We start from the raw sequence: 26,467 nt of genomic DNA, 5'->3' as shown, positions 1-26,467 counted from the left end.
GAGAGAGAGAGAGAGAGAGAGAGAGAGAGAGAGAGAGAGAGAGAGAGAGAATGACCAGGCCAGCCAGCTGGAAAATAAAGAGACTTAAAAAGAGAAGGGCCAGGCCTGTTCTTCTCCCGTGGAGGCTTTGGTTAAGCAGAAAGTTTTAGTTTCTTTCTGAAAGGCATTTGGGCTTTTGAAGTCCCCTGCGGGAGCTCCCTCCAGCCCCTGGGAAGCCAGGCCCTGGCATGTCCCAATGTGCATGACCAGGATGGGGCCAGGCCACTCAGAGGAGGCAGCAGCAGGCCCTGGGAAATGTGCACCAGGCCTGTCCACTGGGGCCTGGGCCCCGCCCCCTCTGCTCCCATCCCTGTGGGGCCCAAGCCCCATAACCACTCTTTAGTGGCCTTTGGCCTGAATTCCCTCTCCTCCCTCAGGCTCTGAACTCTGGCCTAGTGCCTTTTGGGCTAGAAGGTGGGTCTGGAATGGTTTCTTCATTCAGAAAGCCGGAAGGATTTTGCAAATGGGGAGACTGAGGCAGTAAAGGCCACCCTGTGGAATCTAAACTAACCAGGTTGTGTTGGAACAGGCAGCATTTGCTGAACACTTACAATCAGAAGGACAACCTCTCCCCTGTGAATCCAGGGAACTGGTGGAAAAAAAACAGGTGACTCCTCCTAAGGCTCCTCCCAGGGAGCTCTTCTGCCCTCCTCTTCCCTGGAGCTCAGTCCTATCGAGTGAGTCTTATCTGCAGTACTGTCTTAGCTACACCCATTACTGAAGTTGAGGACCACTCAGATACAGTGAGAGGAACTCAGGTCTTCAGTTGTACAGAGGGCTACACACCAGACACGCCCCAGCCCCACGGGACATATCACCCTGAGGTGCTCCCCGACCTATTCCCCAAAGCCACCCCGTGCTGTTGATGTGATTCTTCAACACTCAGTCCTGAGGGGTATGCCTGGTACATGATACACCCGACAGTCAGGTGTATTGTGTACCAGCCATACCTTCCTGGCTCCCTCTGCAGTATGGGCCACTGTGTTTCGTGGCAGCTCACCCCTGCCTGACCTCTGTTCCCTCAGCTTCTTCAGTTATTAGCACTCACTGGATAGAATAGGGCAATATGATCAGATGGGAGTATGCTCCAAAATCTAGGGGGGTCTGTCTCAAAGAGCTTTTGGTCTAGTTGGACAGGAAAAGTTTTCTTGCCCTCAGTTTCAGATCCCACCAGAAAGCCATCAGAATGTCACGACAAGAATGGAACAAAAAGTGACATATTTGCTCAACTTCTCTCTGTCTGTCCCTGGGATTGATGATGGTTCTTATTTTAATGACATCGCTATATTCTGAGCACCTGCAAGCACTGGGATATAATGGGGAACCTCAATGAGCCCATTCCCCTTCTTCATGTCTGGGGCATCTTGTGTGCGCAGCTGATGAGTGGATCAATCAATCACACATGTTGATGATCTGAAATCTCCATGGCATCTCTCTATACCTTGTATACTAGAGAAAAAGTTTCCTTCTAATACAATATGGATGGACAAAGGAAGGGTCATGCCTGTACCCTGGGGAAAACCAACCAACCAACCAACCAACCAACCAACCCACCAACCAACCAACCAACCAACCAACCAACCCACCCACCAACCAACCAACCAACCAACCAACCAACCAACCAACCAACCATCCAACCAACCAACCAACCAACCAACTATCTTCCCCTAAGTGAAGTAAGCCAGCATGGTCTTTCTTAGCTTCAGACAGGGGTGGTCACTGGAGCTAGGGGAGGGTTGCTATTGCTCTATCATCTCTGTAGCAGGTGACATCGAAGGAAGAGTCAGACCAGACCTAGCATATACACAGATCGTTACCGTGTGACATGTCAGGACTAACAGGACAACTCCAAGGACAAAGCCAGTCTTCAAACAGGTTTGTCAGCCCAGTGGAGTGGAGTCATACCACGGGGCATCAGACAGCTCATGGCTGGACCCAGGACCCCTTATGGGCTACTCCGAGGGTGTGGGTCTGTGTGTTTGCGTGCGGGACTTGTACGAGTTGTCCCAGCTTCACCTGATTATGTGTGGGAAGGCTTTGTTTGTCAAGAGTGCCTTGAATGCCTTTAAATTTGAGTTTACATCTATGAGATGCTACTTCAGTGAGAGCCTAATTCTAAATCTATCATGTCTTTTGTTATCTGCCACCACACCCGGCTGTTATCAAAATTTCTAATAGCTTGTTTGATGGTTGATTAAGGCTAATGGACTTGTGATCAGTCCTAGAACATTGTGACACAAGACTTGGAGATTGCATACTTGGGTTATTTTATCCAACTGTTCCTACCTAAAGCTTTTTAAAATGGACACCACATTCATTATACTGAATCTTTTTTTTTTTCTTTTTTCTTTCTTTTTTCTTTTTTCGAGACAGGGTTTCTCTGTATAGCCCTGGCTGTCCTGGAACTCATTCTGTAGACCAGGCTGGCCTTGAACTCAGAAATCCACCTGCCTCTGCCTCCCGAGTGCTGGGATTAAAGGCGTGCGCCACCACACCCGGCCTTTTTTTTTTTTTTTTTTTCTTTTTAAGACGGTCTTACTTAGGTTGCCCTGGCTAGCCTGGAATTTGTTATGTAGACCAGGCTGGTCTCTGCCTCCCAAATGCTGGGGTTAAGGGTATGTGCCACCATTCTCCATTCTTTATACTGGATATAAAATACATATATAGTTTAAAAATTGAAAATAAGAAATATCGAAATCTATAAAGCCAGCCACAGATGCTGTACAAAAGATATTTTGAGAGAATAAAGCCAGAAGTGAGCTTAGCCCAAAGGCTTCATTGCTGTGCACCGGCTGGCTGGTGGGGGTCTGGTAGAAGTTCCAGGCTAGGCCAGCAGTTGCAAGCTTTCCGAGGGCGCGAGTCCACTGGGACCCTCCTGCCAAGTTGGTATCCTCGATGCTGTGTGGGTGTTCGCTGCAAAGACTGCTGATGCTTGAAGAACTAAATAATTATAATCATGATGATAAAATAGAAATGGCTTTCCCAGCTGAGCAGAAACTGGAGAAGACAAGGAGGTTCTCACACCCGACTTATTGTTTTTGGCACCAGGCTCCTCCAGCCCCGGGGAGGCAGATGTCTGGGCCTGCTGCTGGCCTCTTTGAGTTGTGGTCAGGGGGACAATGGAGATCTCTTGGGAACTTCAGAAGCATCTGCAGGGGTTTTCCTCCCCCCAAATGTCAGGCTGAGAACTAGAAGCAGAGAAAGAAACGTTCTTCCATCTTGTGCTTCACTCTTCAGAGTCCTCCAAAGCCTCAGCACCGAGTCCCTGGAAGGGACAGTGTACAGACTCCAGTGCTGTGCCCTGGAGAAGAGACAGGGAACCCGGAAAGGGGAGCTGCTTGTTAACAATGGGTTGCCAAGCTAAGAGATCTGGGCAGGCTGTCTGCTTGCAGTTCCCTGTGTGTGTCTAGAGCCAGAGGATCCAGGTATCTTCCATAGAGAATGACTGAGCACTAATGTACAACAGAAGTACGTGGAGCTGAAGCTGAGCTGTGCATAGCCTTGTGGTAGAGTACTGCTTCATGTACTCAAGGTCCTTAGTCCCATCTTTACCACTTGATGTGCATGTGCGCGCTTGTGCGCGCGCGCGCGCGCGCGCACACACACACACACACACACTGGAACAGCTGGGAAACTTCTAGAAGGAAGGTGCAAGACTATCTTAGAGGTGTGGGGGGGGGCAGGGGGGGAAGAACCTACCAGGACAAGGAAGGAATTTGTGTTTCTATTACTGGCATTTTTCTCTATGGTGAGAAGTAAAAGACGGGAAGGAGGGAGGCAGCAAAGGCCGGGGAACTGCTTCATGGCCTCACTATGCGCTAGACACGTAGCACTCGGTGGGATTACATACTGTATTGCCATTTTGTGGATGGGAAAATGGAGATAAGAAAGTTTCTTGTTGCTTGAGGCTCTCCAGTAAGACAGCGAGGGACGGACGCTGGACTGGAGCGTTGATTGAATTGCAATTGAATTCTAGCCTGGCTAGAATTGCGTTCTTTGGTCCTTTGGCTGAGCATCTTCCCCCACTAGGCACCTCGGTACATCCATCGTATATGCAGTTCTTCCTTGCTCCCTTCCTTCAGACTCTTGGCCAGACCATCACTGGGACCCTTGCTTTTTGGCATTGCTTACACCGTATATTTTTCTCATGATTGTTCAAAAATAGAATTAAATCATTATTGGTGACTTATTCAAAATTATTCTCCCTTTTTATTCACCTATAGAGCCAGGCCCAACAAATAAATCCCAACGCTGTACTCTCTGTTCATTGTTCCAGCACACAGTAGGCACATAATGTTCCAGCACACAGTAGGCACACAATCAAGATCATTTAGAGTCAACAAGTCCACAAACGAAATGAACTTGTAATCATCACTCCTCCAAATGGCGATTTCCTAGTAAGCCAGAGAGAGAGAAATCACTAATTTCAGACTGCACATATTCAAATGACTTGCTATTTAAATTGACTGTGTTTGTGGTCTGTTTTTATTTGGATGTGAATGAGAAGGTGGTCACCCCAGTCATTTACACCAAGTCATCTTTCTGTCTTCCGAGACAGTCTCACTGTGTAGCTTAGGCTAGCCTCCCACTTCTGATTCTCTAGCCTGTGCCTCTTAGTGCTAGAGTGGCAGGTGTGGGTCACTTTGCCTGCACAGACACGTCTCTTGAAACACATTAGGGACTCTTCATGAGTTTAGAAGTCACAAACCTCCAATCCCATCATTTACTGTTCTGTTCTCTGGTCCTTTGTGGTGTTTGTGGTCCCCCGGACGCTTTGCAGATGGCTCTACAAGATACCTGCCTATTTTTGGAAGCAAGGGGCAGCTTGGCAGCTTCTTCTGCGGTGCCCACAGTTATATCCCTAAGGAGCACTGAGCCTAATGGCAGTGCCTAGGGCAGAAGCCTTTCCTGCCTTCAAGCAAGGATGGGCTTGGAAGGAATAGACCATTCCTACCCCTGCTGTGTCCTTTGCAGGGGTTTTGCCAGAGGAATTCTGCTTTACAAGGAGGGGCCCAGACCTTTGCGTTTCATAAGGACGCCGGCAGGAGGTCAAACACCATCAGCATTGGTCCAAAGTCATCAGGCTGGTGAGAGGCAAGGCCCAAGTTACTAGGTATTCCTTTAGACCCCAGGGATGGGAGCTCAGCAGGAGTGAAGACAGTTAAAGGGGACGCGAGTGGCTTTTTTTTTTGTAGCTTTGCGATTTTCCTTAAAACAACCCCCCCCCCCCCGTAGGAGTTAAAAATGAAACTAGCTTCAGAGGACTCCAGCCGCAGCTGTGGGGCCAGGTCGAGTTCCCTCCGAACCCTGACTGCGGCTAAGCTGGGAGACCGCAGCCGCGCGCCAGTGGGGGGCAGGGATGAGCGTCGAGAGGAAAACGTGTGTGGCTGGGGAGCGCGGGAAGGGTCCAGAGAATTTTGTGATCTGCTCCACGACCCTTTTCCTTGAAGATTAGTTCCAAACGATCCAATGCCGCCCCCTCCTCCATCCTGTTTCTGCCACCTCTGACCTCGGAGCTTCCCGCAGTTCCCTGAGGGTGGAAAAAGGGCAGCGACAAGGGTCTCCTAATCACCGGTCCACGCCAGTGAGGAATCCCTCCTTCAATCCTACACGCCCCCCTTCCCTACCACGCTCTTTTGTCTGGCCCTTTCCCTCAAGGCTAGGCGCAGTCCGCAGTCCCAGTGCCCTAGAGAGCCAGAGCGCACAAGTTGGGGGCTGGTCCCTTCCCCCTCCACCTAGGAGAGGCAGCCCGCGGCGGGGGCACCCCGAGCCGAGGCCAATCGCCCCCTCCCCCAGCGTGTGCCATCTGCCGCCTGTCAGCCTCTCTCCATGGGCCTCGATCCCAGGCGCCGGCGGGGGTTGGGGAGCGACGGGTTCGGCCCCTCCTTCTTGGCGCCTTCCCAGGCGCCTCTCGGCCTCTGCCCTGGCCCTTGGCACCCCTTCTCTGTCTAACGCTGGACATCCCTAGGCTGTGGGCGGCGGCTCTCAGTATCTGCGGGGAGCCTGGGATGATGTGCACTCAGAGGCACGAGCTGCGGAGGAAGGGAGGGAGAGGTCAGGGATGGCAGCCCTAACCCCGAAGTAGCAGTGGCCCCCCAGGGCCCAGGACCCAGACAGGAGAATGTCTCTGGTCAGACTCTATCCCCTCCAGGACATCCCCTCGCTCTCTGTCTCCCGCAGCCGGAGCGTTTGCCTTGGCGACGCATAGCGCGGTCACCCGACTCAGCCTTGGAGATGGCCCTAGGTGCGCGCACGCACACGGGCCCCTTTGCCTCAGGCCTTTCTCTGCAGCCGCCGGCCTGTGCTCCCAAGCTGCAGGGTTGCGGGGGTGGCATCTACCTCAGAAATCAGCCCAGCAAGAGCTTGGCGAAAAAGGCCCCGCAGGACCGAGAAGCGAGCCGAGGGGGGTGCGGGCCCGGCGGGCGCTCAGGCCCAGGAACCGCGGGGCGCGGGCACCCTGCTTGGGGCGGGCGCCGCGCTGGGCTGGGCCGGGCTCTGCTCTCCGCGGGTAGCGGGGTTTTTTCCCCCCCGTGAAAGGTTGCCCTGGGTAACTCGTCTCCGAGGGGACACAGTCCTCCCCTCTCTCCAAGTGGCAACTTATCGATCGGCGAGATTGATAACCCCCAGCGCCGCGCCGCTCACCGGCTTTGCTCTCCCTGCTGCCCGGCGAGCCGACCTAAGGTGGCGCCACTTATTGGGAGGGGGCAGTGTCGGGACCCCTCCCCAACTGCGACCTGGCCTTTGCGGCTGGTGGGAGAGGCCTCAAAGGGCAGTTTAGGGGAACCGCCTCGGGACGAATGATCCCAGGGCCTGATGCGAGATCATAGCCACGACTGTAAGAGCTGCAGCGACGCAAGGCGCCCCCTGGTGGCTGGGGCAAAACTTTGTGGAAAGTAGGAGTTGATTTCTTTCCCTAGGAGGAGGGAAGGGGTGAAATAAATATACAAGGTGTGCAGCGTACATGGTGTTTGGTTAGTTCGAACTAGGCGCGATAGTTATACAGATGGAGGCGTAGGTTAGCTCAGTAGTGGAAGATTCTCTTTGGTGTGGGACAGAGATAGTTTTGGAATACCGAACCAGCGAGAAAAGCCAGGTCCTGGGGTAATTCTTGTGCGTGGATAAGTCTCGGGGGCCGCAAAGCTGAGGTATTTCACCTTGGTTTGCTCCCCCATTTTCTCACGTTTTCAGTTTGTGATACTAAAGGCATCCGGGCAAGCCTGTCATCCCGCGTGGGCCTGTTATCTGTTCTCTCCTCCTGCCCAGTGCCGTCAGAGCCCAAGCCCGGGCCCCGCGTGCCGGTGCGGTGCCTGCGCCGTGCCTGCCGCCACCGCCGCGGTCCGGGTTTTGCGGGCGGCCGGAGCTGTATTTCCAGCGCTGTCCATCGCTCGGTGCTGTTGGCCCTCTCTCCGTCTGATCCGAGCCGGAGCAGTGCGGGGCGCCCCACGGGATCAGAGCGCTCCCCCGCCGGGACTCCGCTCCTCACATCCTCCTGCTGGGACCCGGCTACATTTCCAGCCAAGCCTGGCTTTATTATGTGTCTCTGCAGTGCAGCCCCAGCAGCCGGATCGGGAGGAGGAGAGCCAGCGACCACAAAGAAGACAGGAGCGCGAGGGAGGCTGGCGGGCGGGCCGGCGCCGGCTGGAGCGCGGAGGAGCCGGGGCGCAGCCGCCGCCGCCGCTGCCCGGGAGGACGGGAGCCCGGCCGCCGCCGCCGCCTGCTCTTCCCCCTCCTCCGCCACCGCCACCTCCCCCCTCTCCCAGCCCTTGGTCCATGGAGGCAGCTAGCTGGGCCGGCGACTTGGCACCGGCCTGGGGATCGACTGCGCGTCGCGCGCTGAGCACCGCAGCCTGAGGGCAGGCAGCGGCGGCCCGGCACATCGGCTGAGCAATGTCCGTGCCACGGGCGCCCCTGCCCGCCTCCGCCTGAGCGCCCCCGCGCTCCCCTTACTCCTCCAGGGAGCCCGCATCAGATCGAGCCGAGAGCCAGAGAAGGGGGCGTGAGCCGGGGACCCCCAGCCGCGGCTTACAAGCCACTGCGGCCGTTTCGAGCCCCCCCTCTAAGTAGGCTGAGTTGAGGGACCCCCCTCCCCATCCATCATAATTTCCAAACTAGGCATTTGGGCATTTTTGAGCCATTAATATTTATTATTATTATTTTTTGTGTGTATGTGCGGCAGGGGATAATTTGAAGGCTTTTTTTTTTTTTCCGGGGAATACTAAGCTCCTGCGCTCCGGACCGCCTCCGGTCTCCTCGCCCCCTGAGACCCTACGGGCTCCAGCCCGTTCCCCCTCCTCAGATGGGTTCATTGTGAGCTCCGCACCGGGCTGTGTGGCCGGACGCCTGCAAACTTTGCACAAAAATCCGGCAAGGGGCGGAGGAGAAGGAGGAGGAGGGTGAGGGTGGCGGTGGTGTGGGGGAGAGAGGGAGGGGGCCGCAGGGGCTGGGGGCCGGCGGGGGGTGGGGAAGAGGAGGGGGGCGGCTTTTTTTTTTTTTTTTTTTTTTTTTTTTTTTTTTTTTGCATAACTCGGCTCGGCCGAGTGGCCTCAGGACTCCCCGCGCCGCTGGGACCGCCGCTGGGACCCAAAGCCCCCGGCTGCCGCATTGCAACAGGCAGGGCCCCGGCGCGCCCCCCGGGCCTCCCCCTGTCCCCCAGCGGCCTGGGCTGTCCAGGGCTGTCCCCCACGGGGAGGTTGACCCGGACCTGCGGTCCTTTCCTTACGGCCACCGACCCGGCTGCAAAAAACAAAGTTTCCGAGAGGCAGGAGGAGGAGAAGGGGGAGAAGGGTTGCCCGGAGCGGCGGGGGGCGGTGCGGGGAGCCGACCGCGGACGGCGACAGAGCGCCCGGAGCCCCGGACATGTCCAGGCGGAAGCAGGCGAAGCCGCGATCGGTGAAAGGTGAGCGAGTGAGGCCCGGCGGAGGCGCGAGCAAGCGAGGAGGGAGGGAGCGAGCGAGCGAGGGAGGAGGGACCGGCGGGCGGGCGGGCGGCCGGGGACCGCGCGAGCGAGCGAGCGCCGAGAGGAGGAGGCGGAGGGAGGCGGAGGCAGAGGCGGAGGCGGAGGCCGCGAGCAGGAGGCGCCGGCGGCGGGGGCAGGACGCACACCCTGCCGGCCGATCCGCTCCCGAACCGGCGCCGGCGCTCGCCCGGACCCGGGTTGGGGGGCTCAGTAGAGGGGCCCTCGCAGCTCCTAACGCGCCGGCCCCCGGCCCGCGTGGCCAATCAAGGGGTGCGGGCCGACTTGGCGGGGATTGCGAATCTCGGCGGCAGCATGAGGAAGAGGCGGCGAGGACCGATGCCCCAGAGGCTGGCAGCCCAGAGGTGCCTTGGTTGGCCCCGGGCCTCGTTTGTGTTCACCAGTGCCCTCCTGGTCACTCGGGGACGCGGAGAGAGAGCAAGTGGGGCGCCCCCTCCCCGCCCCGGGCCCAGGCCGAGCTCCCGGCCCGGGCCCCCGCACTTCCTGCCGGCTCCACCGAGGCCAGCTGGGCAGGGAGCCTCGCCAGGAGTTCATTGTCTGTGCCGCGCCGGCGGGATGCTGGTCCCCAGGGGAGCACAGCGGCTGTTGTGAGCGCCCCTTGGAGCGGGGCGTCCGATACCTCTCTGGGCAGCCGCGCCGCGGGCACCCAGGCTGTCTTCCGTACTGACTCCCCAGGGTGCGCACGTTTGTGAGGAGCTATAGATAGCCAAGTACACACATCCCCCTTGCTTTCTAATTCCTCGGAGAGCCCCGGGTTTGAAGGGACCCCTGGAGAGCAGATGCCTCAGGGAGAAGCTGCGCGAGGGCCTGCTGCTCCTCCCTGTCCTCCTTTCCCTCCCCAGCTCGCTTCTGCAGGCATGGCCTGCTGCTTTGTACCCAGTGCAGCCCCTGCCTGGGCGCGTTGAGAGATAGATTAGATGATACAGGAGCAGGATGAGAGTAGCCGTGGAGCGTGAAGTCCTGAGGCCCTTGTCCTGCTCGACTCTCCCGATAACCTCTGGCCACAGCCCAGCCCTGCTCTGAAAAGTTCATTTCCTGGAGGCCTGCGCGGGAAGGCGTTGGGGCCGGCTCCCTTCCTGCCAGTCTTGCTCCTGGTCAGAATAGCGGGTGCTGAATCTGCACCACGTGGGTTGCCAGACACTTGGCTTCTCCTTCCTTCTAAAGCCCCAGGAGAGTCAGGGGCACCTGGCCCCACCGAGACCCTCCCTGTGGTCTTAAGTCTCAGCGCCGGCTCCTTTCATTGAGAGAAGTTGCGGCAGCTGAGAGCCTCATCCAGTTTCTCAATCTGGAGCAGGCAGACTTGTTCTACAGAACTGGAGGTTCCAGAGGGTTCTGATTGTGGGACAAAGAGGCCAGAAGAGAAGATTCCCAGAAGACGACAGGGAAGAGGGGAACAGAAAGAGCTTTGCAAATTGAAATAATATTTGATTTCTTTCCTTGGCTAACTACCCAGTTCTTGGAGAGGCACTTAGAGTGACCCAGAAGAAAAGTAGAATTGGAATTATCGGTAGGGAAAGCAGTTTTAAGGCAGCTGATTTTGAGTTAAGCCTATGTATAAAAGCAGGTGTGTGTGTGTGTGTGTGTGTGTGTGTGTGTGTGTGAGAGAGAGAGAGAGAGAGAGAGAGAGAGAGAGAGAGAGATGCTTGTTCACCTTTGACCTCTTCTGTGTCTCCAAACCTCTTATTTTAGAAGGCAAGCTACAGAAAGCAAAGGTAGGGCAGATCACAGCAAACAGATGGGTGGGTGTTTCAAAACTGCCTGAACCAAATTGTAAAAACACTCCATGGATCACAGAAAAAGACTAGAATTGAGTTTCAGCCTTTCATGAAATGAGCCTTGAAATGATTTTGAACGAGTGTCCGTCCCTAAATATATGTATTTGTATGTAGCAGGCAACTCAAGCACTGATAGCCCAGTGGCAGGCAGACCAGCAGAGGCGTTTTGAGAAGTTCTGGAACATCAGTCACACATTACTTTTCCATCCTTGGGGTCTTCAAGGACCCCTGCCTCCCTCCCGACTTATCCCAGAGCTCTTTTTCAGAAGCTTCTCCAGCTCTTGTCTCTCAGTACTCTGCCTTTCAGTGCCTTTGCTGAGGTGAATAAGGTGGCGATGTGAATAACCAGGCATCAAGAGCAGAATTTAGAGAGGAGATAATTTGAATAGACAAGAATTGCAATAGGTGAAAGATTTATTGCTGCTCAAGAACTGCCCCCTTTCTCTCCAGCCCTGTTTCAAAGCCAGAGCTGAAGTGTGGACTGTACCATCCACACCAAGGGTTTGAAAGGACAAGGTCTTCACCTTTAAAGATGCCTGAAGGTACTTCTTAAGGACCAGCGGTTCAACACTGTTTATCCCACTTTAACTCTCCTGCTGTGTGGCAGAGTTGATGGGAGGCATGGTGGACTTTCCCCAGCCTCGAGTATTCTGCTGTGAAAGTCGCTTGGCCGTAATTTGTAATTGATCTCGAAAATATGAAAGCCCATAGCAGGAAGGAAAGACAGAAATGTAACAATTTTGAATGAATGCTCAGAAAGTGTGATTTGAAAGCTAGGGTTCTGCAGCTTTGAAAATCAAACAGGCCCCAGGGGGCACTTCCCACTCTGGACACAACCTCCCTCTGGAGTGGGGTCACTTGTCCCCTCTGGATGTTTGTCCTTTCTTTGGAAAGCTCCGCTCTATAGGGAGGACGCCCAGCACATAGGCAATGGGGTGGGGGTTCCGAGGCAGGAGGGCAGGGAGTGAGCGGCCTGTTTTTCAAAAGCCCTGTGATTTTTGTTAAAAAAAAAAAAAAAAAAACCAACCCTCCAAAACACCTAAATTCATAAAAGTTAAAGAAGCCACGCATTCTGACCGATTTCCCTTTTTCTTTTTGTATGCCTGTCCTGGTGGTGTGGCAGTTGCAACAATTTGTTTCCTTTGATGATTTTGGCCTCATTCCCTAGGCTGTTGTCATCTCGCTCACTGATGCTATTTTGGCTGAGGCTAGCGGTTAGTTTGGTACCGATTACCAGCAGGTCTCTCTGTCTTTCGACATTGAGGAGATCTGCCCTTAAGCTGCTTGAGAAGTCTCTTCACTGCTGCAGAAAATGAACAACCCCCCCCCCAGCCTCAGTTAAAAACTTTTTAATAATTTGTACCATGGTTGGTTTTCTCTATTTTAGCAACTGTCTGTTAGCTAATTACAGTTCTTAATATTAATTAGCACTTAGGTTGGGTCCATGCACCGTACCCCTACCCCCACCATCCAAAATGACCACTTGTGACTTCTGTACTGTGGTTCCTTTCTTTGTCTTCCCTTGACAGCTTGAGCACCTCAAAAGTCTGTCTTATAAATTTGGTGGTCTAGGGACTTGGGAGCAGTGTGGTTCACCATTGTGTCTGTTTCCATGGAAATAATTGAGGTGTAATAAGTAGAGGCATTCTGAGGTTACAGGTTTCTTGATTCAGCAGAGACCACACGCAAGTGTAAATGGTTGAGATTTGTTTGGCTAAATGAGCAGAGTCTTGCAGGAAGGGCAAGACAAATCCTTTGTAGATTCCTTAGGCTTCTCTAGGTTCAGGTAGATGACATTCAAATCCTAATATTTAATTCCTTCCACACCAATTAAATTACCGATCCCCAGCTTTAGAAATCCCTGTTTTAGTCTAGAAAATATCCTTTATGTCTAGTAATTGCTGTTTAGACTCTTACAGCTGTTTCCTTGCAAAAACTTAATAAGTAATAAAATAAGATAACTATGTGCCTCTGGCAGAAGAATCTTGCTAAATGTTTAACTGTGAGGTATCTAGTGTGTATTCGCTAGGAAAGGTGCAAAATGCCGGGTGACTTCCCAGTCATAAAGCAATTCAGTAGAACCAGCCAGCCCTGGCAATGCTGTGGCATGTTAACAGAGGAGGAGGGGGACCACAGGAGGAGGAGGAGGAAACTGGAGCACATCATCTTTAGAGAGCAGCCTTCCTAGCTGGAGACAGAAAGACTGGAGATCTGGTTCAGTCAAATAGAAAGTTGCAACAATTGCTATATCGGTAGCCAGCTCTTAAGCTGGTGGCTGTGGAATTCTTCCCCTGATGTTGGATTTAATAGTCTGGCAATTAGATGCATTGATTTCTCTTAACTGTTCATTTGGATGTGTAAACGAAAGGAGCCCACCACTGAGGCTGCGGTGCAGGCTTGCTGCCTGGCTCTGGCTTTAGGTGGTGGTGGTGGTGGTGGGGAATGAGTTCTCATGGCAGCAATAGGATGGCCTCTCCTTTTAAAATTTCGGTCATCTTGCAACAAAATGAAGAGCACCTGTTGTTTCAATACTCAATAGATAGACCAACGGTGTCCACTTTTTTTTTTTTTTTTTTGTCTGGGAAGTGAAAACACCCTTGTCTTCCAAAGATGTTTCTGGCACAGCATCTGCCTCTGAGTTATCAGGCTCAAGTGTGTACTTTTGCTGCATTGTCTATTAGGCATCAGAGGGGCCAGTCACACCACCCTGAGCCCTTCTGGTCTAGAGGACCCGTTTCCCTCCCCTCCCTCTACCACAATTGTCTAAGCCCTGGGTAGGCATGCACACTTTAAGGGTCAAGAGCACCCTCGTGTGCTCTCTGGTGGGCCGGTGGCTCGGTGGGTTAGTTTTGGGAAGGGAGTAGATAATAAGGTCTCGGGAACATTAGCTCAGCTCACTTGCTGCTTTTGGGTCTGCAACTTTGTGTGTCATCAGCTGCAGATGCACAGGCATCCAAACTGTCTTGCGGTCACAGAAATGGAATGGAAGGTGCCTAGGGTTCTTTATGGCTTGATCCTTTTGCCAGGGTGAGCGAGTACGTTCACAAACTCACCTTATATACATCTTGCACAAAACAACCCTGGCGCCTGGCCCAGGACTATTATTACTCTTATGTCTTAAACGTTTGCCGTTAGGAGCCCTTCAGATGTGTGGGTCTAGTGGACTATGGGGATTAACTTGGGTGCCTTGTTACTATGGCGTAGTTGGGAAAATGCTAATACCTTGTTTGCTAGCAAATTTGACAATTTCTTCAAATAGCTAGCTATCTGATAATGGTAAGGTCATTATATGCATAGTGTACTTAAGGGCCTGTCAAAGCCAGGGTTGGTTCTATCTTGCTTAAAGTTTTTGGCATTGGAGAGATGGGAATGGAAACTTCTGATTCCTAGCTTACCTGGCAGGGTCTGGGACAGCCAATGACTGGGGTTGTACACTCAGTAAATAAAAATACTTTCTCTCTTTCAAGGATGCCAATTAGCTGATTGCTCCTCATGGCTGTCTTTAAGGAGAACGGTGCTTTACCTATCTTCTCGTACAAAGGTTTGATTTTTTTTTAATGTCTTGTGAAAAGGATTCTCTTTGTCTTGATTGATGTCAGGAATAAAAGCATGATGGTAATATCCCTCTGAAAGCTATTGTATTGTCAGCCCTGGCTGACAGCGGGAGGGCCTCCCAGCGTTATAGATTAGCACTGTGAAAACACTGACATTTTCTTTGTTACACTGCTGTTGTTCTTCCTGCAAAGTCAATTACACAATGTCAGCTCAGTTACCGAGTTGACTTTGGAAGTAGCAATGGTTTTCATTCTCATCTTAAAGATATAATTTTTCTTTGTTTTATTTATTTATTTATTTATTTATTTAGAACCCGCCTTCCTCCATGGTTAGCTCCCCTCACTTGTGCCTCTGCCCTCCCATCTCCCTCCCCCTCCCCATCCTTAGATGAGCCTCCCTTTAGCTAGACATACACTCTGGTTTCATATGTGGCAAGTCACAGTTGAAGACTGCTACATGATTATTTTGGAATTCTGCTCACTCATATTTCCCTGGCTTCTTATTGATACAGTAGCAGTCAAGATACAGAAAGAGCCCCTAACAAATGAGATTAAAGTGTTCATAATCACTTATCAAGTGGTTTGTTTTCTAGATTGGGGGGTGGGGGGGTCATTGAAGTTGGCAAATTCAGTCTTCTTCCTTTTTCTTTGTGTTCCGAGGCTGTAGCTAAAGCTTGGTTCTTGGATCCACGGGACCCTGGCAAAAAATTTTATTTAATTACTCTTCTTTTGAGACAGGGTCTCTCTACATAGCCCTGGCTGTCCTGGAACTCACTCTGTAGACCAGGCTAGCCTCAAACTCACAGATACCAGCCTGCCTTTGCCTCTTGAGTGCTGGGATTAAGGATGTATGCCACCACATCTGACACTAATAAAAAAATTTTTTTTTTTTTTTGAAGATTGGATCTTGCTGCGTAGCCTAGGCTAGCCTTTTGATTTATTTAGCCTTCTCCATACTGAGATTATAGGTTTCTGCTACCACTTCTGGCTGACAAACACTTTTTCTGTTACTCAGTATCTGTAAGCTTTGGATGTTGGCGGCTGGGACTCTTGAGTTTGGGTCCCATAGTGTCAGGGTAGAGGGATCTCAGGAGAATCATGCACTCCCCCCGGCTCCCCACCATAGAGGGCATATTGCATTTGGAGTTTCATGAGGTGGCCCCAGCCTTTCTGGACACAGGAAGATGTGGCATCTCTAGTGTAGTGCCCAAATCCCTCGGAGAAGGGGGAAGGCCTTGGCATGGCTTTTTAAAGTGCTCTTCCCCTCAGTTCCCTAATCTGGTCATGAGAGAGGCAGACACCTGCCTGCGGAGGCTTGTAGGCGTGTCGCCTCACCGTCGCCTGGCAGAGGGCCCCTCATGAGGAGCCGCCATCATCCTGGCCTCCAGATGACAGGGAGAGATGATAGACAGACTATCCATCAGGGTAGTCTGTCCTAGGATTCTAATTGTGGGACCCCGAAGTTGTGATGAGCCACCAGACAAGAGCCAGTATTCAACAGCAATTTGTCAGGACTAATTTTGTTTTTCTCCAATAATTGAAAATTAATGTCTTGAAGTGAAAGCAGATGTTCGTGTCATCTTCTGAATTGGGATATGAAATGGGGCTCTGTGGATGCGCTCACTGACTTAACAGCCGCTTCTCTCTCTAGATAATGGGGGTACTGGGGCTGATATCACTTAAGGGCCAGGGACTAGAAGAGACAGAGAGAGGAGAGAGAGAGAGAGAGAGAGAGAGAGAGAGAGAGAGAGAGAGAGAGAGAGGAATGTATAGGAATGTATGAAGTGCTCCTATGTTCCTTGAGGGTTCATTCTGAGAGAGCACTAAGTGAAAGAGTGAAAGGCTTTCCCTGGAAACTTCTAGAGTTTATTGTTTTGGAAGTTCTTCCTGCTAGACTGAGGCTTTGTGTGGGGACAGTTAGAGAAACTGTGGCCTGGGGCAGAGCCTAACTTCTCTACTATTGTGTGAGTAAAACTGGTTAAGATTACAAGTTAGTGGCCCATACCTTCCATGCCCGGAGGCAGGGGCTGGAGGATTTCTTTGAGTTCTAGGTCAACCTGGCTCATACAGCAAGTTTGAGACATCTGGGAAAACACAGTAAGACCCTGTTTACAAAAGAAAGCAAGAAAGATTGCAGATAGTGGACCCAGGCTGGGAAGGCTCACCAGACTGCTCTGAGAAGGGTTTAAAGGATTGTAAACTAGGGCTGGTGAGATGGCTCAGTGGGTAAAAGAACTTTCTACCAAACCTGGTGACCTGAGTTCAACCCCCGGGACTCACACGGTGGATGGCGAGAACCAGTTTTGGCGAGCTGTCTTCTGATTTGCACATACGTGTGCCGTGGTACCCCCAACCCCAAACAGACGCGATTTGGGAGAGGTTATAAAACTGTAAAATCTGTAAAGTTTACCATGCAAAAATATATGGTAAGTGGCTGGAAAGCATGCAGCACAGGTGTTGTTTGGCCATCTCCCGTGTTCAACTCTAGTCGTGTGGCTTGGGAGTCTGTAGTCTAGAAGGCACCATAGTGCTGACTTGGGAGTGTCTGAGTGATCTGGTGGCCATTGTCAGGCCACCATTGCAGCACTTGCCCTGTCCTCAGGGATACCACAATTCTGGAGCTGGATCCTGGCTGAGTCTGCCTAGACCAGGAGCCAAGGTAGCCCAGATCCCAGATCCCAGATCCCAGAGCCTGCTAGGACCCAGCCAGCCCTTCCTTGTTGTACTGGCTGGTTTTGTGTGTCAACTTGACTTGGGCTGGAATTATCACAGAGAAAGGAGCTTCAGTTGAGGAAATGCCTCAGTGAGATCCAGTTGTAAGGCATTTTCTCAATTAGTGATCAAGAATGGGAGGGTCCACTGTGGGTGGTGCCATCCCTGGGCTGGTAGCCTTGGGTTCTATAAGAAAGCAAACTGAAGAGCCGGGTGTGGTGGCACACGCCTTTAATCCCAGCACTTGGGAGGCAGAAGCAGGCGGATTTCTGAGTTCGAGGCCAGCCTGGTTTACAGAGTGAGTTCCAGGGCAGCCAGGGCTACACAGAGAAACCCTGTCTTGAAAAACAAAAAAAAACACAAAGAAACAAAACAAAATAAACAAACAAAAGAAAAAAGAAAGCAAGCTGAGCAAGCCAGGGGAAGCAAGCCAGTAAAGAACATCCCTCCATGGCCTCTGCATCAGCTCCTGCTTCCTGACCTGCCTGAGTTCCAGTCCTGACTTCCTTTGGTGATGAACAGCAATGTGGAAGTGTAAGTTGAATAAACCCTTTCCCCACCAACTTGCTTCTTGGTCATGATGTTTGTGCAGGAATAGAAACCCTGACTTAAGACACTTGTCATCTAACCTGATCTCTCTAGGTTGGCTCCCCTGAGAAAGGAGATACAGCTCTATGGAATGGCTGTTTTCTTACTCCTTGAAAGTTCCAATGTGGTCACATAGGTATGGGTGTTGGTGCACAGCCATTTGTTAGTCTCCTGGTAGGGGTGGGGATGGAGGACATTTTTTTTTTTTTACCCTTGCCTTTCCTGTCATTGAGATTTGCCTGTCAGTTACCTGGATGGCATTATTTTGTGTAGCCCTGACATTCCTGTTCCTCTCTGAGGTTTATTTTACTTCTGTTGCTTCTAGTTAGAGAAGACATACTGCTTCTCCGCCCCCTGCTGTATCCACTTTTAACCTGCATGAAGGCATAGTGATTACCATCTGGGTTTGGTGAAGGGACAGGGCACCGTTAGATAAGACACCTGGGCAGGGTGCTTGCCATATCCAGGTTAGACCCTCGGCGAAGGTGCTACGGGACCTTGCAGCTATCAGGTTGTTTCTGGTTTCTGAGCAGGAGCTAGAACTCTATCCTTAAACCCCAGGCAGCAGGTTGGCACTTGGGGAGAAGAGAGGCAATCACCAGCTTTAGGGGTTCTCTAGAGAGGGAGGGTGCAGGAGGAGCGCAGGGTCCCAGTGGAGACAGAAGGAAAGAGGGGGCTCTGGAGGCTGCAGAGTGCTGTGCCTCTGAGAACCTGTGAGCAGTGCCCCCAGGTTAGCGTCTACAGATGCTCTGTTAGCCTTCCTGGAGGAGTCAGCCAGCCAGACCTTTCCCGGTTTACCTTTGGCTTCCTCCATCCTGAAGGTCAGTGGATGACGAGCAACCTTGGATTTAAGCTCACCTTCCGTGTTTCTGGCATCCTTCGTCTCATCTAGCCTGTGCCGGTGCACTTTCACCCTCAGGGAAACCACTCTCTCTGGACATCTGCGTGTTGAATTGCAACTGTAGAGCCGTCTCTCCGACTTAGCTGCGGTAGGCTTGGCTCTGCTTCCTAGGGCTACAGTCTGCAGTCCTTAGACGCCAGTTCTTTTGAGAGATGCTAGCATCTGTCTTCTTCAAGTGAGAGAATTCACTGAGGTGTGGACACACTGTTGGGCGTCTGGGACTCTGTACTCTTGTGTGATCTTTATCTGCTTGCCTGGGGTGTGGGTCTGACCACCTCTAACTGAGCGAATATGGTGGTGGTTGGTGGAGTACATATGAGTGGGTGAACAACAAGTGAGCGGTGGATAAGTGTGTGGGAGACGTGCAAATGAATTAACCAGGGGCTGAGGGAGCAAACGAGGGTGGGCTGCAGGTGTAAATACTGTCTTGAGGCCTGAGCAGGACTTCCTGGCGGCGTCCATATCTGAGGCAGGTCCTGCTTCCTCCCTACCTTCCCAGCCTCTGTTTCAGTGAGGGTGGTGAGGCTTCTGACTGTTGAAGCTGGGGGTGGCTGGTGCCACCTCCCCTCCATTCTTGCTCCACTGTAAGCCACTGTCTCTTGTTCTGCACGCCTTAGACATGATAACTTAGCATGAGATTTTAATAATAAATTTAAGTGGTAAAGCAGAGTCCCTGACTGAACACACCCCTCGTGCTGCCTCCAGTGAACTGCTACAGAACTCCAGGGGTCACCCTGGAAATGCCTGGTTGGTTTGGGGCTAGCCGGGGCTCTCTATAGTGCAGTATCACGGGGGGGGGGGGTCTACAGACACTCCTTATTTCTAGGGTTTGCCTCTGGAGCAGTGGAAGGAGTGAGGGGTGGGGCTGAAACAAAGAGGTGGGAAGGAGACTATGAACAGTGATGACCTGGTGACCTGTTAGTTGTCTAGAACAGAAAAGAAAGACCCCCCACCCCCCATTTTTGAAGGTAAACCTGGCATCTATCATGGGGATGAAGGTTAGAGAGAGTATACCCTGAGGCCTCAGGCAAGACAGTTTCTTGTTTGGGCCTGTTTCCTGTCTGTAGAAGGGGATAGAATTGGTTGGGTTGTTACTGTATGCTATGAGGTAGAATTGAAACCAGAACCTTGGACCCAGGGCCTTGTGTGCGTTAGATGGATGCTATAAACTCTGAGCTACGTCCTCAGCTCTAGTTTTCTGTTCGTTTGATTGACTGACTTCTTGCTTGTTTGTTTGTTTGGTTTTGGTGACAGTTTTGCTCTGTAGCCAGCCAGGCTGATCTTGAACTTGAGATCTTCGGGCTTCAGCCTCCAGAGTGCTGGGGTGACAGGTGTGTGCCATTGCATGCAGCCTAGATATAGTTTTTGATTCATAAAGCAAAACAAGGGAGAATGAATGGGTTGGTAGTGATGAATCCAAAGGAATAGTTCTAGGGAATTCTGCAGTGTGCAGCTGGTCCTGTCTTGCTCTCTTGCCCTCTTGGAGGCTGAGGGGTGTAGGAGAAAAGAGAGGCTGGAATAGGACTTGACAGCTGTGTGAGCATCTTGAGATGCTTGAGAATCTTAGTGCTTGTGGGGCCAGTGTGCCAGCTGTGTAGACGCATTTGACCCCTAGGTTTGGCTAAGCATCCCTGAAGCTGGTTGTCTGGGTACCTTTTTCATCCAGGGATGATGAAGGTGGAGAATGACCAGGTCATATACATGTCCATCCAGAGCCATGGGGAAGGCATGCGTGGGGGTCAACACTGTACAATCCCACCCCACTTAGAACTTCACAAGATTCTTGATTGACTTTCTGTTCTAGAGGCATGTAAACTGTGACACTGAAATGACCTGGCCAAGGTCATTCGGAACAGCTAGGATTTGTGGATAAGTCTTAGCTAGCTCCAGAGCCCGAGCCAGTGGTCATTAGCTTTATAATTACGCTGGCAGCCCTGGAAAGTAACAGACAATCTGCTTTCTCTAGGGCTGCAGAAGCCCCTGGTTCTGTAGGAGCAGAGCTCAGCCCTGCTTCCACTCCTTTGCAGGATGCTGCCTTTGGGCTGGCTGCGCTCACATCGTAAGAGAAAGTAAATGATTTCTGAGCCAGGCGGTAGCACATGCCTTTAATCCTGGCATTCTGGAGGCAGGGGTGGAGATTGTGATTTTGAGGCCAGCCTGGTCTACAGAGTGAGTTCCAGGACAGCCTGGGTTAGTTAGACAGAGACCCTGTCGCAAACAAAGAAACAAACAAACGAAATAGTTTGTATATGTTGGTGTTTTAACTGCTTGTATGTCTGTGTAATGGTGTTTGGATCCCCCCTGAACAGGAGTTATAGACAGTTGTGAGCTGCTATGTGGTACTGGGAATTGAACCCAGAACCTCTGGAAGAGCAGCCAGTGCTCTTAACCACTGAGCCATCTCTTGAACCCAATATTTCTCTGAATCTCAAAATAACTTAGTTCTATTTCTTCCTAGTGTCAGTGGCTGTCATCTTCACATCTTCATTTTCAAGAGTGCATGTATATATGCAAGACATCTGTAACAGCTACACATGAACACAGATCGTATCATATGCTACCTGATTATATTGCCTCTCACTTAGTATTCTCACATAGCAGTGGTTCCAGTCTTGGTTGTACAGTTTTCTCTTAGACACCGTAAGTAGGAACATGACCTGGACCATAGTACAGAATTTTTGAAGATTAGGTTCCAGGTTAGTTAGTTTTCCTTTTGGAGCTTTCTGTAAATGGAGTGTAGCGCCAGGGCTGAAGCCCATTAGCACAGAAGTTACTACCATGATGGTGTTGTAGATCTCCACGTTCACATCCAGAAGGCACCGGAATTTCTGTACAATCCTCTGCTGGTGGATATGTAATCGGCTCCCGTGTTCTGCTGTTAACGGCAATGCGGAACCTCCTCAAGTGCGGAGTTTTGTGTTCTTGTTTGAGCGTTTCTTAGTCTTGGTCTCTAGAGGTGGAATTGTCGGTCGAGGAGTATTTCATCGAACAATTGTGTAGCTATTTCCAAACTGACTTGTAAACCTCACGCCAGCTCACCCACCATTAACTAGTGTGTGAAGGCACGGGTTTCACCTCACCCTTAACCTGAGCAGTGTCCTTTCTTCGTCTCTCTTTGTTTTGTTTTTCTTTTGCCAAGAAATAACACATTTATCCACACTTCATTAGGGAAGCTTTTCATGTTTATGGGCATGGCTGGGGTACCCTTTCCCCCTTTTTCTCGTACATCTGTTCATCCCCGTACATCCTGAGCATCCGATCTAGGTGAGAGACAGCCTGGTTCAAAGGAAGATTTGGAGGGAACCAAGTGGAATCCATGCTGGTAAAGTCTGAATCCCTGAGTGCTGGATCAGACAGGGGACAGCCAAGGGAGAGAGAGGCACAGGCCTTGGGCTGCGGTGGGGTAGATGGATGGAATTCCTTTGCTAAGGGAATGGGCAGAATCCATCTCATTTCGAGGATGGGATCACCAGGGGTAGTTAACATCCAACAAATGCTTGTATATAGGCACAGACTTTGATGTTACAGGCAGTGGATGTCCTTGAACCCGGTACTCACTTTCGCTGTCTGAGTGGTCTTGAGCTAGCTTTTTTTTTCTGAGCAATAACGATTTCTTGTTTTGTTTTTATTTTTAAGGACAAGAGTTTTTCCTCTGTCTTGGATCTTGCCTTGTAGACCAGGCTGGCCTTAAACCCTGAGATCTACCTGACTCTGCCTCCCGAATGCTGCTGAATTAACGGTGTGTGCCATCACTGCCTGGCAATAGTGATTCTTTGTTTTTTGTTTTTTGTTTGTTTGTTTGTTTTTGTTTTTTTTCTTCCAGACAGGGTTTCTCTGTGTAGCCCTGGCTGTCCTGGAACTCACTTTGTAGACCAGGCCAGCCTCGAACTCAGAAATCCGCCTGCCTCTGCCTCCTGAGTGCTGGGATTAAAGGCGTGCGCCACCACGCCCGACTGCAATAGTGATTCTTGGTCAGGACTCCTCGGCTGAGCACCCTTCTCCTGAGGATGGTCAGAAGTGCTCAGAGAGCTACAGGTCAGGTGTCCAAGGTTATACAGTGACCTTGTGACACGGTTGTGCCTGAGGGAAGATCACGGGCATCCTGGGAACTTGATGCGCTGCTCATGGCTTGTCTTCTCCATCCTCCCTGGAGATTATTTCTTTTGGGTCACTGGCCAGCCATAGGAAACGACTGTTGGGAGAGCAGGGCATTGCCACAGAATGGGCTTCATGTGCCTGTGCACACAAGGTCTCTGCACTCCTGTGGGTCTGTGTGCCTCTGGGTGAATGTTTCCTCAAGTATGTCTCTCTCTATCTTTGTACCTGTGTGTTGGAGTCAAGGCATGTGCATGTGTGAGTTGGCCTTAGACGCTAACCTCCCAGGGAACTGGTGGGCTTTGTGTGTGGCTTCTCTCTTCCCATCACTTAGGTGTTCAGGAGCACTTCCTGTGTGCCCAGCTTCATCCTATGGTAAACACAAAGAGACAAGTCTGTCTCTCTTAAGGTCCTTTGACTGTTTATAAAATTGTGGTTTGAGAGCAGTATGATGTCTCCTGTGACCAGATGCACTGAGTGACACTGGATTAAGCAGAGTTACAACTTTCTTAAACCTTTAGGGTTTCTCTGATTCTTTAAAACGCTCATGCGAGAGACTCTCAGAGAGCCTCATGGTTTGTGATGAGCCCTACGTCCCTTGTGGCTGGATCTTCTCACCTCAGCTTGAGTTTCAAGGCTTTTAAGGTTCATACTGCTGCTGGTTGGTTGTTCACTTGCTCATTCATGCATCCCATGTGTTTACTAAGCAAGTACTCTATGCCCAGGCTCCAGTGACAGGTGCACATGTAAGTTCACCGGAGTTGGAGGGAGAGGGTTCTGTAAATGTACCAGTCGATAACACAATTCCTGTTCAGAGGGGAATGGTGAGGAGAGGCTATCTGGCCAGGGCCATCCTGGAGGGGACCTGTATCCAATTAACAGGAGTTTCAGATGGGAGTGGGCCCAAAGGGTTTTGCTTCCACAGGGCTGGGGAGTTTGTGGGAGGTGGCAGGGTATCCCTGAGTTTCCTCCCCCCTTACTGCATGCACTCCCACCCCCTCTGGTTCAGTTCCTTTTGGCTTTTCTGGTGCAATCCAGGCCCCAGAGAGACTCCCTGGGTGATGGGTCAGCTCAACTAGGGCTGTCTACCAGCAAAGGCTTAGACTTCTTGAGCCTCATTCTTGCCCCAGGAACCAAAATGCCACATCCTTCCACTCCCACCACAGACACACAACTCTCTCAGTACATCTGCCTGATGGGAGGCCTCAGGCCATGACCCATCTCTGTGAGAACTCTCCCGTAGGGTGCCTCCTCTGTCTGGTCTCTGCATTGTCCCCAGCACCTGGTGGTGTACTCACATTCCAGACTTATTTGACAGATAGGGAAATGAGGCCAGGAGGCTCCTCAGTCTCCTCAGAGGCCGGGCCCAGAACCTGGCCCTTCCCGAGGCCATGCTGTGTGACCTGAGGTGTGGTGATGATGAGGGAGGCACCTTGGGTTGGGGACACCAGAGACTTACAGGACAAGAGGTGGGGAGTTGGGCCTACTGCAGCCTGTCTATGGACTTGTCTCAGAGATCTGGATGCAGGGTCACCAGGGCAGGGACAGGAAGACAGTGAGGCAGTACTTGAAAGGGAAGAGGTCATAGATGGATAGGACAAGAAATGAGAGTAGGGACACAGTTGGGGGAAAGGAGGGGTGGAGACGGTGAGGTGGGGGATGGGAAAAGGGTAGGTGAAGCCAGGCCGCGGCTCCGGGGCCCTTTCTGCTTCGTGACCTGAGAGAGTCTGGTGGCCTTGGGAACGTGGCCCTTTCGGGGTCCCCACCCTCCTGCCCATGGAGGCGGTCCTGGGACTCCTTTGAGGCGCCGTCCTGGGAACGCGCCGGCTGCCCCACCGTGCTGAGGGCTCCATGGCTGCGACGCAGTAACTCAGGGCCTGGGCTTGGCACAAAGCGGCCGCGGCGGGAGACTGGCTGGGAAGGCACGGGTTGCGCCGCTCGCGCGTCGCCGGGTGGCCCCCGCCACTCAGTCGATCCCGGCGCCTTCAGGCCTCAGAGACCCGGGCCCAGCGGGGGCGGCGTCGCGACTCCTGCAGGGTGCCGGGCGGTGGTAGGTGGTGGGCTGCAGTCCGCTGGCCAGATGTGCACCTTAGGGAGCCTTGGGGTCCTGGAGCTCGGGTTGGCCTCCAGCTTTGGGGCGGGGCTTAAGGAGGTCAGAGGCTGCAGCTTGGGCTATGTATTGTAACACAATCAGTGCCCTCCATTGCTTGCTTTCTAGGGGCCAGGGCTGTTCTGAGCACGCCACACCAATTCAAGCTTTACAGACACCTATGGGCAGGTACTGTGATCACTCGTGGGTTACGGGGGTGGGGGAGCTAAAGCACAGGGCTGTAAAGTCAATCACCCAACGTTGGACAGGTAGAACTAGTCACTATTTGAAGGCAAGCTTGGAGACCTCAGAACTATACGTGTTGGTCTCTCTCGCTCTTTCTTATTTATTTATTTATTTATTTATTTATTTATTTATTTATTTATTTATTTGAGATAGGGTCTCATGTTTTCCAGATTGGCCTAGAACCTGTATTATAGCTGAGGGTGATCTTGATTTTCTAGTCCTCTTGACCTCTACCCTCTGAATGCCGTGATAACCAACAGATACCAGCACACCAGATGGGATGCCAGAGATCTAAGCTCTGGCTTTGTGCATGCTAAGCAAGCGTTACCTGATGAGCTCCATCCCCAGCCCTTGAATGCATTTGTCTTAAGAAATCACAGGCAGAAGACCTACAGACAGATCCAAGTCACCTAGTCTGCCTCTTAAAAATCTCCCCCTGCTCATTCAGTAGATGGCTGGTACTGCCCGAGCTGGATGGCCATTTCGGAGGCATTCTGGGTACCTGCCTTCAGGGACCTAACAGTGGACTTCAGAGCAAGATAGGCAGAGCACATATTGCCAATGGCTGATTCTCACCGGGAACCTGCTCTGCTTATCTGACTTCTGAACCTCTGAGAGGACATTCCAGAGGAGGTGATGGGATGTAGCTGACATGGGAAGACGGGAGAGAGCCACAGAGGAAAGTAGACAGTCTTCTTTGTCTTTGACCCCAGGGCTGCCTTCCTTTGCCTGGGTCCAGCCCTGCTATGGCTAGAAGGAGAAGCAAAAGTCATCGTCTTCACCCTTGAGAATCCGCTAGAACAACATCTGTGGGAATGTGGTGTGTGTATGTCTGGAGGGACTGGAACAAGTCTGGATGGCTTTCTTTGATGTCAGTGGATAGAAGAGGAATGTAGAATAGTAGAAAAGTCCTCTGGGTACTGGGTGGCACTGCTGGGTAGTCTGCTGGTGTGTGTATACGGTCCATAGCATGGTCCATCCTGGAAAGTCCCCAGGATGGCTGTCTGAGCTTTGGGCTTTACATTTATTTATTTTGTGTGATGTATATGTGTGGCTGTGCAAATGTCCTAGCATCTATGTATATAGACCAGAGGACAATTGCAGGAGACTATTTTCTCCTTCCACCATGAGGGTTCCAGGGACTGAGCTCTGATCACCAGTTTGGTGGCAAGTCTTCTTATCTGGCAAGCCATCTAGCTATTCCTTGCGCCGTGATACATATATACGTACATGTACATATACATATACATCTATCTAGATATCTATTTATTTTTTAAAGATTTATTTATTTTATGTGTATGAATACACTGTAGCTGTCTTCAGACACACCAGAAGAGGGCATCAGATCCCATTACAGATGGTTGTGAGCCACCAGGTGGTTGCTGGGAATTGAACTCAGGACCTCTGGAAGAGCATTCAGTGCTCTTAACCACTGAGCCATCTCTCCAGCCTTGATTTTGAAAAGCCCTCTTCTTAATTTTTTTTTATTTCTGG

General features: G+C 51.5%; 1 protein-coding gene across 3 annotated transcripts in view; it reads left to right on the top strand.

Annotated features, from left to right (window-relative positions):
* The first annotated feature begins 8,532 nt into the window (after positions 1–8,532).
* The window catches only part of Znf423 (zinc finger protein 423), a 301,081-nt gene continuing 283,146 nt past the window's right edge, over positions 8,533–26,467 (top strand). Inside the window, exons 1-2 of one of the 3 annotated variants that reach the window (XM_029532533.1) lie at positions 8,822–8,935; positions 24,857–24,916. In XM_029532533.1, the coding sequence (XP_029388393.1) occupies positions 8,896–8,935; positions 24,857–24,916 (100 nt within the window). In that variant the 5' untranslated portion in view covers positions 8,822–8,895. Of the gene's footprint in view, positions 8,936–9,315; positions 9,358–24,856; positions 24,917–26,467 lie in introns of those variants that run through there. The other 2 variants (XM_021220031.1, XM_029532534.1) reach the window with 2 other exon arrangements.

Source organism: Mus pahari, chromosome 20, assembly GCF_900095145.1.
Source record: "Mus pahari chromosome 20, PAHARI_EIJ_v1.1, whole genome shotgun sequence".
Lineage (NCBI taxonomy): Eukaryota > Metazoa > Chordata > Mammalia > Rodentia > Muridae > Mus > Mus pahari.
This window is presented reverse-complemented; position numbering and strand designations above follow the sequence as displayed.